This window comes from Eleutherodactylus coqui, chromosome 1 (assembly GCF_035609145.1).
Source record: "Eleutherodactylus coqui strain aEleCoq1 chromosome 1, aEleCoq1.hap1, whole genome shotgun sequence".
Classification (NCBI taxonomy): Eukaryota; Metazoa; Chordata; class Amphibia; order Anura; family Eleutherodactylidae; genus Eleutherodactylus; species Eleutherodactylus coqui.
Genome location: NC_089837.1, coordinates 435,570,404 through 435,589,381, shown reverse-complemented (window position 1 = coordinate 435,589,381; position 18,978 = coordinate 435,570,404). Strand labels below are relative to the sequence as shown.

The window sequence follows — 18,978 nt, the reverse complement described above, 5'->3', positions numbered from 1 at the left end:
AAAAATAAAAATCATTACTCACTTCCCCCCGGGGTTCTGCGGCGCTGCTGCAGGATGTTGCTCCCTCCTGGTCCCCAGCAGAGCATTGCTTTCTGGACGCAGGGCTTGAAATCCCCGCCTCCAGAAAACACACGTGCCTTCAGCCAATCACAGCCAATGATAATGATGTCATTGAATGGCTGTGATTGGCTGACGGCACGTGTGTTAGCTAATCACAGTAGCTTTCTGGAGGCGGGGATTTCAAGCCCTGCGTCCAGAAAGCAATGCTCTGCCGGGGACCAGGAGGGAGCGACAGCCTGCAGCAGCGCCGCAGAACGGCGGGGTAAGTGAGTAATGAATTTTTTTTTGACACTTTCTTTTTTTTTGTATTACCGGCGTATAAGACGACCCCCGACTTCAGAGCAGATTTTTCGGGGTTCAAAAGTCGTCTTATACGCCAGTATATACGGTATATTTCACTTAATCCATTTATAAGCAGACGTAGTTTTTGCGTGCAGTGCCGCCATATATAGTTGTACCCCAAGAGTAAATCACAATCGTTTCCACAACCAGAGTTGATAGAAGGGAGGTGATTACTGCAACGGCTATCCAGCTCAAAAAAAAAAAAAATGAATTGGTGAAAAATAAATAGCTGCATTTCATCAGGAGGGTTTATTTATTTTTCCCCCCTTCTTTTTGAAGCGAAAGAGTGACTGGGCTCTTCTCTCACCTAAAGTACCACTTAACTAAAGAGGATAAACGACTGGCCCTCCCTAACCCCCGGGCATACTATGTGGCAGCACAAGGTCAAAACCTTAAAGGCCGAGGCGATGATCATGTATCAAATTCAAGTGCCAATATATGTATGACCCATTTACATGTAACAATTGTAGCGCAAAATTAGTTGAAAAGAAGGAAAATGCACGTCACATCTAAATGCGAATCCATCGTGCACTATTCGTTTGTCGCTCAGTTTCAACTTGCAAAAACCATCGCTGGTTCTCTCACTTCTCGCTGCATCTAAACGCTCCCCGCTCAGAGTCTCACGTAGAATGTGAGCGCTGGGCGAGAAGCTAGCGATTCTCAACGATGATCTGCCTGTCTAAACGTCCTGCACGAGCAACTAGTGGTGACGTCATTCACTCGTGCGCTTGTTTGGCTGACCGCTGTTCCATGTAAATGGCCCTTTAGACACAATTTAAAGTGTCCTATCAATCTGGCAGCTCTGTAGGTGGGGAAATTTAAAGGGGTGTTCCTATCTCAGGAATCCTATTTCAAGGCGTTTGTTGCCTATAGGTTGCTTTATTGTGTGATGTCAGAGGCTCTAACTATACACCTATATGGAAGATCAACAGTATAATCACTTGGAGAGATCTGAAGCCTGGGCGTAGGGCAGCATCACAAGGGTGTGTCAGCTACCTGTCGTAATACCTTTAGGTCATTTCAGCAGCTACAAGAGCAGTTTCAAATTTTACATACATAATATTCAAAATATATCCTAAACTTCTTTGAGAATACAGACTTAACGCTCAAAACGACGATGATTTCTGACACTCTATAAAAGTACAATAGACAGGTGTGGGTCCCACCTCTGATACTCTTCTCTCACTCTAGTTGTGGCCCCCGGCCCAGCTGTATAAGGTGACCTGTCATGAACGGGCTTTGCTACTTTGTTTCTTCAACTCCTATAATAATCAGTGGGAGTTACACAAGTGTATTACAGTGATCTATGCCATTTGTATAATTCCCATAGAAGTCAACGGGAGTTAGGGAAATGCCATAGCCCAGCCCAGAGGCATACAGCTGTTTACACTCTCCCAAGCACAATACAGAGTGCTGTTCTCCTCGCAGCCAAGATGGGAACACTCCTTTAATTTCCAGGTTGCATAATTTTAATACCTTGCAAATATTTAGGGTTATCCTCTTCATCTAGAAGGTATTTACACTGACATGAAAGGGGGTTCTTTACTGTAAAGGCAGTGATACTATGGAACTCAGTGCCTGAGGATGTGGCAATTTTAAATTTGAGGGGCCGGGACGCCTTTCTTCTTCAATGTAATAATATTACGCGTTATAGTTACTACATATTCCAATTGTCAGATTTGGAGTTGGGAAGGAATTTCCTTGAAAGTAGGAAAAATGGCTTTTACCTCATGGGGTTTTTCTTTCCCGTCTTCCTCTGAGTATCAACACTGCAGGATAATAGGCTGAAAACTGGAAGGTCATAAATTTTTCTCAGCATTACATACTTAGAATTCATAAATGGGAGAGGGATATTGGTCATATAAAGGGTAGATCAATGGTTAAATGTTTTAGAAAGTGCCTCTGGGGTGTTTGAGAAAATGAAGTACCCTCTTGCAGTTACTGAGGTTTAAAAAGCCTCCTTTTTTCTTGAGAATATTGGACTTAGACCTGACGCCAAATGTCTTATTGACCCACAGATCTTACCCATGTTTGACACTGAACACTAATGGTAAAACTGCTGTGAAATGCTTACTGTAGACTTGTATTGGAGAGAGCACAGTGGTTTGAAAAGCCTCAGATTTTTGCGCCATGAGCAGACTTTACCAGTGAACACCATTCGAACTGGCGAATAAAAAACATCCCCCAGCTCCCCATCCCCTCACTGAACACCACCATAACTTAGTTCGGTGGTGAGAAGTTCCCTTTAAAATAGAACTACAGGTAGTCCCCGACTTGCGAACATTCGAGTTACGAATTTCGCTAGATACGAACTATATGTCCTGCACAGTATGATGTAATGCTATGGCATTACATCATACTGTGCAGGGACCGGACAAGCTTCTATCAAGCCTGATAGAAGCCTGTCCGGTCAGATTGCGGTTGCTAGGCAGCCGGGGGCCTTCTGAAAGGCCCTAGGGCTGTCTATGCAGAGCGCCTAGCAAGCCGTGCGCTTGATAGGCACTCTGCATAGGCAGCCCTGGGGCCTTTCAGGAGGTCCCCGGCTGCCTAGCAACCACACAGCGTCCCGCGATCTCATCGTGGGACGCTGTACGGACCCCCTGAACGTCGGGTGCAGGCTGTTTCTTACAGCGGGCACCCGGCGGCAGCAGTTCCGATGAGCCGCGCCGCTCGTTAGAACTGTTAACACTTTAAATACCGCTGTCAGAGCGGTATTTAAAGTGTTAACAGTTCCGACAAGCGGCGTGGCTCATCGGAACGGCTGCCGCCGGGTGCCCACTGTAAGAACAGCCGGCAACCGACGTTGTATGGAGCGGGATCCACCCGCGATCCCGCTCCATACTACCATTTGTTCGACTTGCGAACAAAACGGACTTGCGAACGGGCTCCCGGAACGGAACCTGTTCGCAAGTCGGGGAGCACCTGTATTTGTGTCCGCTATAGTCTCCGATTATTTTCACATACAGCATGATCTAGTTAAAGGGGTTGTCCCGCGCCGAAACGGGACATGCCGGACCTGAAAAGACCACATTGACTGTAACTCCGTCCAACCAGCTTCCGGCATTTTTCTGGACAAGATAGTGTTTCCCAGACCAACCAAAAAGTTACATTTCTGTTTGCATCAGTAAGGGCTCCTGTCCACGGGCAAATTTTCATTGTGGTTTCTGCTGCGGGGAACACAATGAACGCTTTTCATAGCATTGCTATGGAAAGAGCAGCCCGCCCATCTACGAGTGGAGAATCATAGCGATTCTCCGCTCGCGACCTGCAAATCGCAGCATGCTGCGAATTGCCGCGATTCTCCGCGGTGAGCCTGTCAGATAGGCTCACCACCGAGATCTGTCAGTTGGCTCCTGCTCCCAGAGATCTGCCGCAGGATTTCGCAAAGCCCATGGACAGGCAGCCTTAGACATCTATTAATCAGTTTTAAATGGATCTGTTTGAACCATAGGTCTAGTCTACAACTGCACAGGCGTAGCTGTACTACAACAGATCTGGTAAATGGAAGTAAACAGATACAAAAAAAAAAAAAAAAAAGTTTCCGCTTCTTTCTGTTCCCCACTGACAAATGTTTGGGAAATGTTAGCGATAATAGAAAACAATGGGCTCTATTTCGCATATATATGTGGTAAAATAGAACATGTTGCGTTCCATATTACGCTTGTAGATTAGCGTGTTGGAATTGCGTAATGTGAGCGGAATTGCGTAAGGTAATGCAATTGATTGCCTGTGAGCTACTGCGTATCACATGGGTAGAGCCCGTGGAATACGCAATTCCTATATGGTCATGTGAGCCTGGTCTACGTGAAGTGAACGGAGAAGAAAGAAAAAAAATAAAATAAAAGATTGAAGAATTTACAGGATATTTTTCTATTTCTGCTCTTAGGGTAGAACAGAAAAACTGAACGCTGAAGTGAAGATAGTGGAGTTGTGTAGTGGTTATTGTTTTAGATGGCTTTGTATGGGGCATGGTTAGAGGTCTCGTTTTGTAGTCACATTCTGGACTATACTGGGTCTAGTTAGACCCAGCAGCTCTCACTTGACAGTTTCACCAGGACCTACAGAGGCAGCGCTGCTACTACTATTGTATACACAGCACTCACTGAGCAGTATACAGTATATAGCTTTGTTTCGTTTCTGTGTTACCATCTATGCAGCCACTTTTCTGCAGGGTCATAAACACAGTGCAAAAAAGGTTCCCTGAATGACTACTATATGGCAGTCATTAAGGGGGTAAACTCACTACTTTAGGTATTCCTTTAACATTAGTGATAAGCATATTGACACTTGTGATTTTTAAAATCTAACTTTCCAAAGTCTGTAAATGTTATTTATTCCTACTTATTGTACTACATTATTGCCTCTTTATTTAACACTAACCAGAAGTGTGTGTTATAGATTCTCCATTTTGAAAGACATCACCACCAACGCTAATTCTTCCTGGATTATAAGGTCCTGCTGAAGACTTGGTCTGTGAGGTAAGTGTAGGTGGGAAAGTTGGTACGTGGCCACCAAAATTAGCTGACTGCAATCCGTTCGGTACATCTCCCATACCAGGATTCTGCAGTGATGTGACGTGCGTGATCATCAGATTCATATCTCCACTCTCTGAAGTCTGATGGTGCCCATCACTTACAGAGTTCATTCCAGAATCTAAAGTGGTGACATTTGCAATCTGTATTTCAGAGTCAGGCTCAGTAGTAATACCAGAACTCATTAAGCCAGCATTCGGTTTGTTTCTCAAAAAGCTGGATGAAGATGGATAATCCACATTGATAGATCTGTTGGAGTCCATAAGTCTGCGACTAGTAAAAGTGGAAGCATTTTTGTCATGGACACGACTGGGCTCAGGTTCTTCCTCATCATCAATGATAATGGTCTCACTTATTGCTCCCTTGCTAGTATCCAAATCCTTGCTGGAAGAGTGGGATTTCAAGTCTGCCCTGTGGTTTTCTTTTGTCGTTGAAGAAAACCCTGTGCTTCTTGGAGCTGCAGGCGGTGCTTTCTGAGGCACCTGCACAGGTTCAATGAAGACCACATCGTCGTCATCGTCAACTATCACAGATGTGGTCTGGAAGGTTTTAGAGGAAGCTGGGCCACCAAAAGCATTGCCCACATTTTTTAGTCCTGTAGCCATTGCATGAGATGGAAAACCAGAATTTTTTTGTCAATTTTCAGCCCCTTTTAAAGGACACATGTACATTCCAGGTGACCTGCAACAGAAAATAGTAATTGTTAATAGAAAATATTTCAAATAATAAAACTAAAATTCTTGAATACCTTATCACGAGATTCCCAAGACAGAGTTGGGTCTCACACGGCAGTAAACCACATGAAGTTAAAACCCTGAGGTAGCCATTGGCTGAAAGACAGGCAGTAATAATTACCAGCAAAATATTCCAGACATTAACTGCCACAGGTGGGCTGGGCTTTGGCACCACGTGCAGTTTACCACAGTTAGAGTCGCTACCCTCAGGGTGCGTTCACACATAGGGGATTTGATGCAGCAGATTTCACCCGTTCAATTTGACCTCAAATGAGAAGTGAAGTCTGTGCTGCACATCTACACCAACATCCGCATGAAATTAGCTACATGTGAACGCACCCTTATGTCACTTTTAAATGGCAGTAACTTGTAACACTATTTCTGAGTCGCTCCCCCCCCCCCCCCCCCCCAAAAAAAAACAGAGGTAATGCAAATCTTCCCAATATACTCTCTCTGCAGGTTCCATTTTTGGTCTTGGCTGAAGCACAATGTTGATCAGAAAACTGCGATTCAAGAACTTTTAGCATGATCAGTCATAAGACGGGTACAGAAGTTTACTTGTGTGAAACTGGCCACTTAAAATATGTCAGTATTTTGATCAATACAGTAACAATATCACCGGCTTCAACCATCATACATAATCAACATCTAAATAAACACACACAACTGTTTATACTAAATGTGTTTAAATGTTGATGACTTTCATGCACCTTCACATATAATTGTTGCAAGTGCTTTGCTTGTTGTTGCATATGCATTCGCGGAGGAGTGGCTGCCTTCCCCTATCTGTCCCAGGTGGTTCGATGAGACTATACAGCCAGGCATCCCTGCTTTCCCATTTATTTGGAGGTTTTTGGCCACAAGCAAGGTGTTTTGTACCGTCAGAAGCCCACCCAATAAGGTTCTGGACATTGTAGATGGGCCCACATATTTTGATCAAAATACCAAAATACTACCATGTGAAATAGGTCTAAAGGCCCTTTTACAGGGAACAATTATCGTTCAAATGAGCGAAAGTGAACGCTAATCATCCCGGCTAAACGCAGCCGACAACCAAACGACAAACAGTAAATTATTCACTTGTCATTCATTTTATGCAGGTATAAAAACCGTTGGCTCCTTCACTTATCATTCAGTTTGAATAGTGATCGTTCTTCTCATTCACTGCTACGACTGAACGATTTCTTGCTTGAACAAGCCAACGATGTAAACAGACAGCCCAAGGGAGCGTTGTCAGAGATATCGCTTGGTGTAAACAGACCCTAAGCTTCACTTTTATGGTGTAGGTTTGGGGAGTTTCTGTTATGATGGGAAGCCCCTTTGTAAATACCAATCAGCTGCAAATTTGGCTTTCAGGAAACCGCTGGTGGGAAGACGTTTTTGCCAAAGAGTTGTCTTAGATGTAATACTACATAGCAGCCATTTTCAAAAAATAGCCACAGAGGAGACAAGCCACCCGAGTCTCATTTTCGCTCAGAGGAAGGTACCAAGCGGGGGACGTCAAAGACCAAAAAAAGAAGTGCAGAATTAGATGATTGGTGGGGATACCGAGCAGAGAACCCACACTGCTCAAGTATTGATGATCTATCCTTAGACTAGGTCATTAATAGCAAATACCCAGAATACCCCTTTGTAGACCAAGAGCTGGACACGTGATTTATGAGAGCATGAGACATACCGTTCAGTTGATACATTAGCACATCATACTGCTATATAGGGCCAACAACATCTTAATAGCCATGAAAGGGTTGTCGCACCACTGACAAAACACTTCTCCGGGATCTGCCTGTGTCTGGCTCCAGCTTCCAAAAGCCCAGCATTTCCCCTGTAGTGCAGTATTACATGGTGGCCACTTAGAGGAGGGGGTCAAATCTGAGAGCACTCTCACATAAAGGGGGTTGGGAGGACAGAGTCCACCCAAAAGGGCACAATGCACAGAGAATTATTATAGATTTTTAAATTAACCCCTTCACTGGAGCAATTTTTTGTGCCCACCTTCCAAGAGCTAAACCTTTTTACATTGACATGTGACTGCTTGTTGTGTTTTTTATTACAATTTTTGTTTGTTTTTTCTTTTTAATGGTAATGTGTTTTTTTTATGTAATCTACAATGTACCGAAAAACTTTTAAGTGTTTAAATTGGGATGGAAAACGATGCAATTGATTTTAAGGTGTTCATAGTGCAGTAACTACTTCTTAATGCTATTCTGTGGGTTAGAACAATTACAGCAATACTAAATATATAAGTTTTACTTTTTTTTTTTTTACAATTTTTTTAGGGAACTTGAACCTGCGTTCAACAGATCACTTCAACAATATACTACAGTACTTCTGTATTGCAGTTTACTCTACTTTTACACTATCCTTGCTTCTATGCCAAATCTGGAAGCGTTTACTAGGCCCTGGGCTGCCATGTTACACAATGGCATCATGGCAAGTAAGGGTGTTAAAAGGCCACAATCGTCCACTACTGCAATCGCGGCTGTTACCGGCATCAGCCAATTGTTACAGGTGCGGAGCAGGCTTCGCTTCCAGTCACGCTACATACATCACCCCAGGGACAGAGGACATATGTACGCCTTAATGTGCAAAGAGGTTATAGGGGTTGTGCCAACAAAGTTATACCCTATCAAGATAGGGGATAACTTTCGAATTGGTGCCGACCCAACTGCTAGCACGCTTATAAATCTTGTGAACAGTCCAAAAGGTTCCCAAATTATTCAAGCACTTGCCACAAACAGCCGAGTGCTTGCCACCCCTGGGAGTTCAAGTGCACATTGTCAACCGCCACTACATACACGACAATCTTCAGGACTGCCGTTTTATGGCTAGAGCATAACGTTGTGTGTTTTCCCTACTCCTAGGAATCCCATGCACTTCAATTGCTTTTTGTTTTTTTTATGACAGAGCAGGTAGATGAAATTGAGGGGGTGTGAGGATGGACAACAAACAGGAACTGTAACGATTAACAATAAAAGTTGCCACTGCAACTCTGGATTTCACTTGCAGGATGCCTGCAGCGGGCTCTGACCCTGGCCGGTGGCCCTGTGTACATGTCATTTTTTTACTGCAGGGAACCGCGGATGCTCACCGTCGGTCATGCGGAGTAGAGATTAAAAAAAAAAAAAAAGAATTGTATTTCCCTCTCCGTCACTAGGCGATGATGCGGGTACCTGTGGCCCATATATAATGTCGACAGGCTGCGTATTAGACAGCCTCCATTGACTTCAATAACAAAAAGGCACGTTAGAGGACCTGAAGAGCATGGGGCTTTACTGTAATATCATAGGCCTCCAATTTTCAAAACCCATGGCATGCTCCATCACATTGTTTTTGTTTATTTTTTTAAAGATATTCTCACCTTGAAAACAATGCATATGGCACTCAATACAGCAACACATCCCTGCCCAGCTGCCATGATTGACAGTATCTCACTATTACAATCAAGGCGGCTGGGTGGGGTAGCAGCAGCTGGTGAATCATTGTGACTCTTCTCTGGGCTAGCATGTAAGTTCTGAAAAAGTACTGCACATTACCCAATAAGTGACAGACCGCGAGAATAATCGTGTTTGTCACTACTTTTTTTTATTTTTCCATTGACATGGCCATGAGTGCTTATTTTTTGCGTGGCAAACTGTAGTTTTTATTACCACCAATTTTGGGTACATATAATGTATATTAAAACGTGGTGTTTTTTTGCGAGCAGGGAAAGAAGCGCATCAACGCTTTTTTTTTACAGCATTAATCATGCAGCATAAATTTTCTGTGGGTCGGTACGATTACAACGATACCAAAATGATTACCATCACCCCACACACACAGTTGCACAATAAAAACCCTTTTTACAGGAAAAAAGTAAAAAAACATATTTTCTACATCATTGCATTCAAAGTCTCATAACTTTATTTTCCTATGGGCGGAGCTCTTCGAGCTCTTGTTTTTTGCGTGACAAGCCTTAGTTTTTATTAGTATCATTTTGGGGTGCATATGGCTTTTTTGATCACTTATTGCATTTTTGGGAGGCAAAATTAACAGCTATTATTGTTATATAAGGCATTGCAGGACTTCTGTACTGCAAAGCCTTATTGCTTCCAATTGCAATCACAGGCAATAGCAAGCTGGGACACCAGTATCTGGTGTCCTGTTGCTATGGCAACCCATTGGCCCTCTGCAATCACATCTCACATTGGAGGTCCGATGACGTCACAGAGGGAGAACGCTCGTTGTGAACCCTTTACATGCCACGATCTACATAGATCATGGCATGTAGGGGGTTAACCGGGAAGATCAATGTTCTTATCGATCTCCGATGTTGCAGCCGGAGCCTGGCTGTAATTAACAGCTCCCGCTGTGGGATGGCGTGGGCTCACTTCTGCCACGACGTAAACCCTTTCTGTCATATAGCATAAAGGGGTTAAAGTGCGGCTCTGGTGAGTTTTTTTCTCTTTTCAATTCATTATGTAGCTAATCCCCCATTATACATAAACCGGCTATTATTACCACGGTTAGTTTTTCCCTTCCTATCTGAAATTCCTGGCCATTTTCTCCTCAGTTGGTCATGTGATCTCAATTCTGACTGGGTGAAATTTACATGGGTTTATCTATTCTCAAATTAGTCATTTTTCCTTTGGGGATAATCGCTGAGGTATTGGGACACCGACACTCCCGTCAGTGTTACTCATGATGATTAGAGGCTCCTGTCACACAGTTATAATGAAGGATATAATAGCTCCTCCGCTCGGTTACAGAAGGTAATGATAGTGCAGGCTGTAGCTGCTCACCTGAAGCTGTGCTGATGCTTTATTGGACTGTTAGCACAGCATAGAGGAAGTAGGCAGGGAGAAATCTCAGCACCAAGATGGACAGGAGGCTGCACTGCATGGAAGTGACTGCAGTATACACAGCAGACATCCAGAGTGTGACAGCTAATGTGTTTTCACCAGAGTGGACCGTTAAACTTTACAAGCACTTGAAGATCCTGCCATAATACACTGCATTATGTTCAGTGTATAACGGTATGCAGTAAGCTTCTTTTAAGCCTGGAGCCTTTGGACGGCATTTTAGATCAATGTCTGCCTTATACCATTTACTATTTTAACTATTTACTACTACAATTTTTTTGCGGGAAGAAAATGGTAGGGACCAGAGGCCGGAGGAGTATTCACACATGACAAAGGAGAGAAGTCAAAATGCAAGATTGCAGGGCTCCCACTGCTAGGATCCTGCACCAACACAGGTCCCAAGTACCTTCCTCACCGAATCCCATATGAACACCGGGGCAGAGCAACAGGGAATCTCTGACATATCTCCTCATATTTGGAGCGATAGGGGTGGGGCAAGGTGGCTTCCCCGAGAGAAGGGGCAGGGCTGGAGGGGTTATCACAGTGATCCCTCTCTAGCCAAGGGAGGGGGCAGAGCTAGCGGGATCCAACAGTGGGCGATATCGCAGATTTTTCTTAGTGCTGCGAGGCTTGAGTGAAGACATTGCAAATGAGAATGAAACCATTGAAAATCATTAGTTTCATTATCATGCGTTTTCACTCGCATCGCTGGAAAGTTTATCACCAATGGGTAAGAGCCCTTACTCTGTTCAAACCCAGTTTTATAAAAACACTACCTCAACTCCCTGTCACTAGCCGCCAACTAAAGCAGCATCCCCTGGTCTTACCTACCATATTGGATGCCTCCCTGTTGCCTTACCCAGGTGAGCCCTCAGTGTATTATTTGATCCTCCTCCCTGCTGCTGACACCATCCTGCCCGAATTCTTCTTGAGCAAGAGCGAGCAGACAACCCAAGGAGCTGCTGTCAAATAGTTGTTCTATGGGTAAGCCTCCTGCTCTCATGTAACCAGCACTGAATGACCCATCGCCCCATAGCATACAACGAAGCAATACACAGGCCACAGAGACCCTCAGGCTTCTCCCCACACTTGTCCATCTAGCAGGTCTACCCAGACTGAGGATTATTCCACAGAGGTTATTGAGTTTTCATAAGTTTTCAGTTATTAGCAGATCTCCCCATGATGTTCCTCCAAGGTTCTTTTTTGTCTAAAATATTTAATTCACCATTCTAACTGCTCCATTTGAGGTGAAGTTTTCCTCAAGAAACCCCATAAAAACCCACTGCTCACCATAGCATGGGAAACCTAATTTGGAACAGGAGATCAAAGTTAGTGATGTTAATCCTTACACTTTAAACCAAGGACATTTTAATTAGCATGAGGTATGTTTTCTTGTTTCTGTTTTCTAAGATCTGGGTGGATCCAGTAGTCAGCTGCGTCTTAGTGCGAAAAATACAGTTAATGGCAGTTCCTGGGATCTGAATGGTACTAATCCACAGGCAGATTATGAGGCATGTTTGAATGAAATCCACAGCAGAAATTAAAAGCTCAGCCTTGGATTTATGCAGCAGATTATGAGATGGATCTGCATCAGATTCTGACTGAGGGAGTGAGGCCTATTATAATTTGTCTGGATTAAAGATACCACCAAGATTGTTTCAGCCTTTATTTGCCGACTGAAGCACATGCTGTAATGTGAATGAGGGTCTTGTGACTCCTTTGAAAACTCGTTACAGGAAAAGCCAAATGGCATGTTATGTGTTATTTGTTTAGTGCTAACGTATGCCGTAGCGCTTTCAGGTAATTTATTAGCCCCCCCACCCCATTCAGGGGTTTAACTTGTAACCTCCAGGTAGTGAGCAGGAGCATAGGGCTGCATTTCTGCTGCTTTAACACTCTGCGCCACACGAGGGACGTCCACGTCATTGTTCCCACAAGAGATAAGCCACTGCCTATGCCATACTTCTTTGCAGACTCTTACTCCCCCACTGACCACTGAAATAAACCCGCATGCTATTGGTGGGGTAGGAAGTAGCAGCTTTTGGACAAAGGAGCAGCTAACCATTTTCTATGTATGGCCAGCTTCATCTCTTAAGGCCCTTTTAGACAACGCTCAAAGCCATCTTTTGAGTGATTCTCGTTCTGTCTAAATGCAGGGACATCGAGCAGTTTTCGTGCACAAGTCATTGATCACTGAATTCTAGGAGCAGGCTATCAGCTGGCTGCGCTGATAAGATTCTCTGTGCCTGTGTCCTGCTGTGAATTCACAGCGGGGACACTGACAGAGCGGAGAAGAATACAACTGTTTATGCAACACAGCTGTATTCTTCTATTAGCGTCCGCGACTGTGTCCCGCTCCACTTGCATATTCTATAGTAGCTACTTCGCTACTATAAAAGTATGCAAAGATGATCGCTCAAAACTGTCACTCAAACTATTGTTTGAGCGACTTTTGAGCTATCATCTATTAGTGTAAATAGGGCTTAAGATTGACTGAAGGAGGTTGGCTTTGAGTACCTCCTCTTTACCCATTTTGTGCTTGCCTTGGTTATAACAAGATGCCCAGTCCTGAACGACATTCGCACAGTATGCTGCCACCATACTTGACTGCTTGAATGATGTTTGCCAAGGAATAGACAATGTTATGTCTGTGCTAAACAGCGATACATTTGGCATCATATGATCAAAATACATCAAGGCTAAGTGTCCATGGGTGGGACGGAATATCGAGAGCACGGTCACTGCGATTCTCCACGATGAACCTATTAGTAGGTTCATTGCAGAGAATCACAGCAAATTGCGGCATGCCGCGATTTTTAGATGCAAGTGGAAAATCACAAGCAATTTTCCGTTCGTGTACATTGGGCTGCGCTTTTCATAGTTATCTCATGGAAAGCGTGTCATGGGTGCTCTGTGTGTAATTTATCGTCGCGGATCACGCTATGACAAATCGCCCCTGGACATTCGGCCTAATGCCTGCAAATAAACGGGTCAGATTCTGCACGGAATTCACCTAAAAATAGGAAATGCTGCATTTTTTTCGTCTGCGAGTGGAATATTGCAGTTGACTTCTGCTTGTGTGCAGGGGAGGGGGAAAAATGCTTTTCCACTGAATGCTATGGGCGGTATTTGCTGCAGAATCTGAAGGCAGACAACCGCTCCGGATTCCACAATGCAAATCTGCACGTGTGAGGGGGCTTTACTCACATGTTAGTTGTGGCACTCTGGTGTTTTCTAGTAGATGTGCTCTGATTCCCTCCTCCCTTCACTCTACAGTCGAAATCGTGATCAAAATGTATACCGGTATGCAGTTGAATTAGCAAATGGCAACAAGAATTTAGTCTTGTCGCCATTTTTGCCTATGCCCACTACTGCTTTTCCCCAGCTGTAACTCCGCCCCCCCCTTATAAAAAAAAAATTAATAACTCATTAATCTAGCGACGTAGTTATACAAGGGCTTGCTTTTTTGAACATCGGTCAGTACATTTAAATGCCGCTGTCAGAATTGAAGGTGGCATTTAAAGGGTTAACAGTTTCTCCGAACAGCGTGGCTTATCGAAGCTGTCGCGGGTGTTGGCTGTAAGAAACAGCCAGCATTTGTGTTATATACCCGCGGTCTCCCTTCATACATACCTTGAAGCTGCAGGATACAACTGTACTCTAGAAGACGTGCCGTATGCTAGACTTGTCTGATATGTCAGCCTCTGAAGCAACGTCCCTTCCCACCAGAGAACATCTGGTAAGCCAAACTGGGGAACGATGAAATATATTAATAGGAAAAGTTTTCATTTTGGAGTGGAAACTGGACAATTACTATCTTTGTGGCATAGTATATATAGGAGTATGGTGCCCTACTACCTCATCTGGGTCTTTTTTTGCATATTTTCCGGCAATAGGTAGGGCCTGTTCACATCTCATTTTGTTTCTTTGTTGGGTGTACAGCATGTTCACAACATATTTATATGCCTCCAATGTCCAGACGTATACCAAGAGTGGAGTTTTGCCATATGTCAGACTGTTTTACGTCATACTTGTTATTTAACACATACGATGGGAACCTATTTTTAACGGATTGCACTGTACGCATCTGCATATTTTGCAACCTCCCATAAGAACATCTCTTAACACCGAGGGTGCTTCTGCAGGGCCCCGTCACCCAAAAATGGGCGACAGTTTTGTTTAATAGGGAATATTTTGATAAGAGGTGCGAGCAGCAAGACTTGGGCGACAGCCACAATCTTGTCATTTGGGCCCTACACGGAACAAAGTCGAAAAGCGCTGAGCATGAAGCGTTAACCGATGTGAACACAGCCTTATAATCATGGACAGAATTATCGTAGTTATAGTACTGAACATAGGGGGGCAGCAGACCGTTTGCTTCTTTTTTTCATTTTATTGAGCTCACAGTAAACAAAATTATTAGTTTGGATCAAACAAAGGCGTATTGTTAAGTTTATGTAGAAAGACATTGCTTTAAGAGATTTCATACCACATGAGTGCTTCTGCAATCAGCATTTTTTTGTTTTTTAAAGTATTTTTTGTATTTAAAGAGATGAATTGTGAGTTTAGAAATTTACTCTAAATGGGTTTTTAGGGACTTAAGATATTGCTGACTTATCCGTACAATAAGACATCAATATTGGACTGGTCGGGAGCCAGCAGTCCGGTGAGCTCTGCAGTCTTTTCTTTGGCCTCTGGCATCACACTCAAACTTGGTTCATCAAACGCCGGTTTTGATTAGCTGAGGCGGCTCTTGTGAACTAATCAGAGTAATCGCTTGTTGTAGGTGGGGTATTCAAACCACATCACTAGCAAGCCTGCCGGAGCACCGGTGTCCAACGGGAGGGACACGGATGGCGCCTGCTGGGTGAGTATAAGACACCCCCGTGAAAATAAGACATTGCCTTGTTTGGGGCAAAAATTAATATAAGACAGTGTCTTATTTTTAGGGAAACGCGGTAGTAGTCATCTATTATGCTTTCCTATGAAGAGTGGCATAGTATTAACCACTTCAGGGCCACCCATAGACTATAAACATCCATATCTCTGCAGGAAAATGTCAAAGTGTCTTTTGCAAAAAAAATCCCTCTAGAGCGCTCCCTGCTGTGCAGAAACTATGTGATTTGAGAGTCTAATGACAGCTCAGATCATAGAGCTTTGCCTAAGGAGCAATCAGCACGGTCTCCAGAAACATGATGGCCATCACAGCGAAAAAGCATTTCTGTGCCCTCCCCTACTTCTCGGAAGTCACGCAACTTACCACATAAAAAGGAAAGTTAAAACGGGAGGCTAAAATAATGTGGTATGTTAGTAGTGTGGTATGACTACCCGTATTACAAACAGAAAATTATGTTTTTTTATATATATTTTTTAAATTTTGGATTTTTTCTTCTAAATAAACACAGAACATACCAACCAAAATTTACCATGCATATAAAGTAAAATGTGTCATGGAAAAACCTCAGAAACACTCGAATAAGTAATAGCATTCCAAAGTTACCACCACAAAGGGACACATGTCAGATTTGAAAAATTGGGCCTGGTTACGTAGGCCAAAACTGGCTTGGGTGGCAAGTGGTTAAAAAGGGTTTACCATGCAGTATATTTATAAATTGGAGTCAATAGCCAACACATTACTACGTGCCTATACCGTGGCCTGAGTTACAGGCTTCCGTCTGACGTACTTTGGAGGATACTCCCTATGTATTATACATCTCAGACAAACCAAAAACAAGATGCGAAGAGAGTCTAATCCAAACAAACCTGTAGCTGGCGGTTGACTACAGCGGCCTAAATACATCACTAGGCAGTTTGTAAGTTTATACCATGTTTGTTTTTAAATTGGTCTCTGTGATTCTGCAGGAAGAGGAACTTTCCCATAGCATGCTATCACGGTATTTGCTGCAGATCCGTGGTGACTGACGCCCGTTGCAGATTCCGCAATGCAAATCCATTCGTGTACAGGCAGCCTAAAGGGTCATTTACAAGGGACGATTATTGCTCAAAATGTCATCAAACGAACGAAATTGAGTGATAATCGTCCCGTGTAAAAAAAAAAAAAAGGGGTTTACTAAGGCCTCATGTCCACGGGGAAAATCAGGCCCGCTACAGATTCTCCATGGAGAATCCGTAGCAGGTCCCTTCTGCCCCGCGGACATGAGGGCTGAAAACAACAATTAGTCACCTATCGCACGCTCCGGATCTTCCCTTCACCGCGGTTTCATCTTCTCTTCGTCGCAGCCGGATCTTCTTTCTTCGGCCCGGCGGATGCGCAGGGCACGTCGGTTGCGTGCCCCACGCATGCGCCGGCCCGAAGAAAAAAGATCCGGCCACGACAGAGAGAAGATGAAGCCGCGGCGAAGGGAAGATCAGGAGCAGGTGAGTAAATTCCGATTTTGGTCTCCTGCTCCGGACAGCTTCCATAGGCTTCAATAGAAGCCCGCGGGAGCCGTCCCCGCGGGAGACCCGCACGAAAATGGAGCATGGTCCAGATTTTTTCATGCTCCATTTTTTTTAAAATCACTTTTATTGACCATCCGCAGGTATTTATCTACCCGCAGGTGGTCAATGCATCCCTATGGGATGCGGATCCGCGGGCAGGGGAAGAGTTAAAATCTGCTGCGGATTTTAATTCTTCTTTTGCCCGTGGACATGAGGCCTTATAGTCCACTTTCAGTCAGCATAAAAACATTGCGGGATTCTCACTGAATGTAAAAGGCTGCCCACTCAGCGCTTCACATAGAATGTGGAATGCTGAGTGACAAGCCCGCGATCCAGCGGTGTATTCTGCCAGTCTAAACGCCCTGCACGAGCGCCAACGACCTCAGCGGTGACGTCAAGGCTCGTACAGTTGTTTAGACAACTGTAGTTCCAGCTAAATGGGACAAGAGGTAGGAAAACTAGATTGAGCCATTAAAATCTTTGTACGCTGCTACAGAATATACCTTGGCCATTGCATGCCATTCTATAAAAACATATGCAGTATAAGACAGGGCTGAAAAACCCCGGTCTCCATGGCGACTAGAAAAATCAGCCCTTGCAAATAAGTCTCCCTCTGAGCCCTATGTGCATCCAGCAGCTGGGTGCTTCCATCCAAATGAAAGCGTCAGCTCCATCTGCTCTGGCAGCGGCGGCCACGTAGCTCTCCTGCTAGGGGGAAGGAACGCACATGGATGTCAGATGAAGACGGGGTTATGCGCTCTTGCGGTAACCATTAGGAAAGATGCATATGGGAACAGCAAACTATATGCAGCAACTAGAAGTGAGGAGAATATATGCAGCTTCTGAGGGGGGGGGGGGGGGGGGGGGGAGACAAGGCACTCCAGTAATCAATGAGGGGGGACAAGGCACTCCAGTAATCAATGAGGGGGGGGGGGGGGGGGACAAGGCACTCCAGTAATCAAGGAGGGGCAGAGAAGGACTCTGCTGTGACCACTGATGTAGAGGGACAGGAGAACGTGGCTGTACTGCCTAAATTCACACAGCAGTTGCAGAGTGTTTGTTGAAAGAAACACGAACATTAATACATCTAGCGCATTCTATAAGCAGTAGGTAGATGTCTATGGGACAGAGGGAGATAAATGTGCTTGGCACTCTTTGTCCATCCCATAGAAGTGCATTGAGAGATGGTCATGAATCCTCCTAAAGCATTCAGGGTGCACAGATCTAAGTATCACCGGGGGTCTCAGTGGTCAGACCCCTGGCAATCCGATATCTATCTAATAGTGTGATCTGTGGCAGAGCTCTGAGGGGGTCTTGGAGTTCCTGCATCAAAGTCCAAGGCAGATCTGCAAACGGATTTGGTCAATCAATAGGGACAATTTATGTACATTTCACACTTAGGCTGTGCGTCCACGGGCGGGACGGAATATCACGAGTAAAAATTCCGCTGCGGGGGAGCACTAATGTCACGGCAATTTTCCATGATAGTTCATTGCAAAAAACCATGGCATGCGCGATTTTTAGACGCGGGCGGAAAAATCCTATCCTATGAAAAGCGCGTCATGCGTGATCCGCGTGCGATTTATCGCCAGTGGACAGCCAGCCATAGGCTACAGCAAGAATTCACATACCAGTTCTTTTTGACACAATGTGGAACTCAGTATCTACGTGTAGAAAAATGTGTTTTATAAACTATGTAGCAGATTTTCGCAGCATTCAACAGAATACTAAAATGGTGCGGATTTGGATGTAAAATCCCACCCAAATGCACAGCGAAGCCCCAAACTGTGGACAAGGCTTAAGAGATTCACATCTGAACCAGAGATTCATTAAAAAACAGAAAATGATAAATAAAAAGGCGTCCAAAAGCACCGCAACTGGGTTATGTTACACGGGTAAAGCCAGCCTAGGGCTGTGTTCACATCGGTATTTGTTTTTCAGTGATGCTAGGCGGGAACAAAGTATCAGGACTTACTCACATGGGCAACTTTTACCTCCATGTGCTACCCGTGGATAGAGCATATGGGC

General features: G+C 44.3%; 1 protein-coding gene across 1 annotated transcript in view; it reads right to left on the bottom strand.

The window, feature by feature from the left end:
* ZMYM2 (zinc finger MYM-type containing 2) overlaps positions 1-18,978 on the bottom strand; it is a 74,164-nt gene that overhangs the window by 45,083 nt on the left and 10,103 nt on the right. Inside the window, exon 2 of the mRNA XM_066582166.1 lies at positions 4,783-5,615. Coding sequence (XP_066438263.1) covers positions 4,783-5,539 — 757 coding nt within the window. The 5' untranslated portion in view covers positions 5,540-5,615. The remainder of the gene's footprint in view (positions 1-4,782; positions 5,616-18,978) is intronic.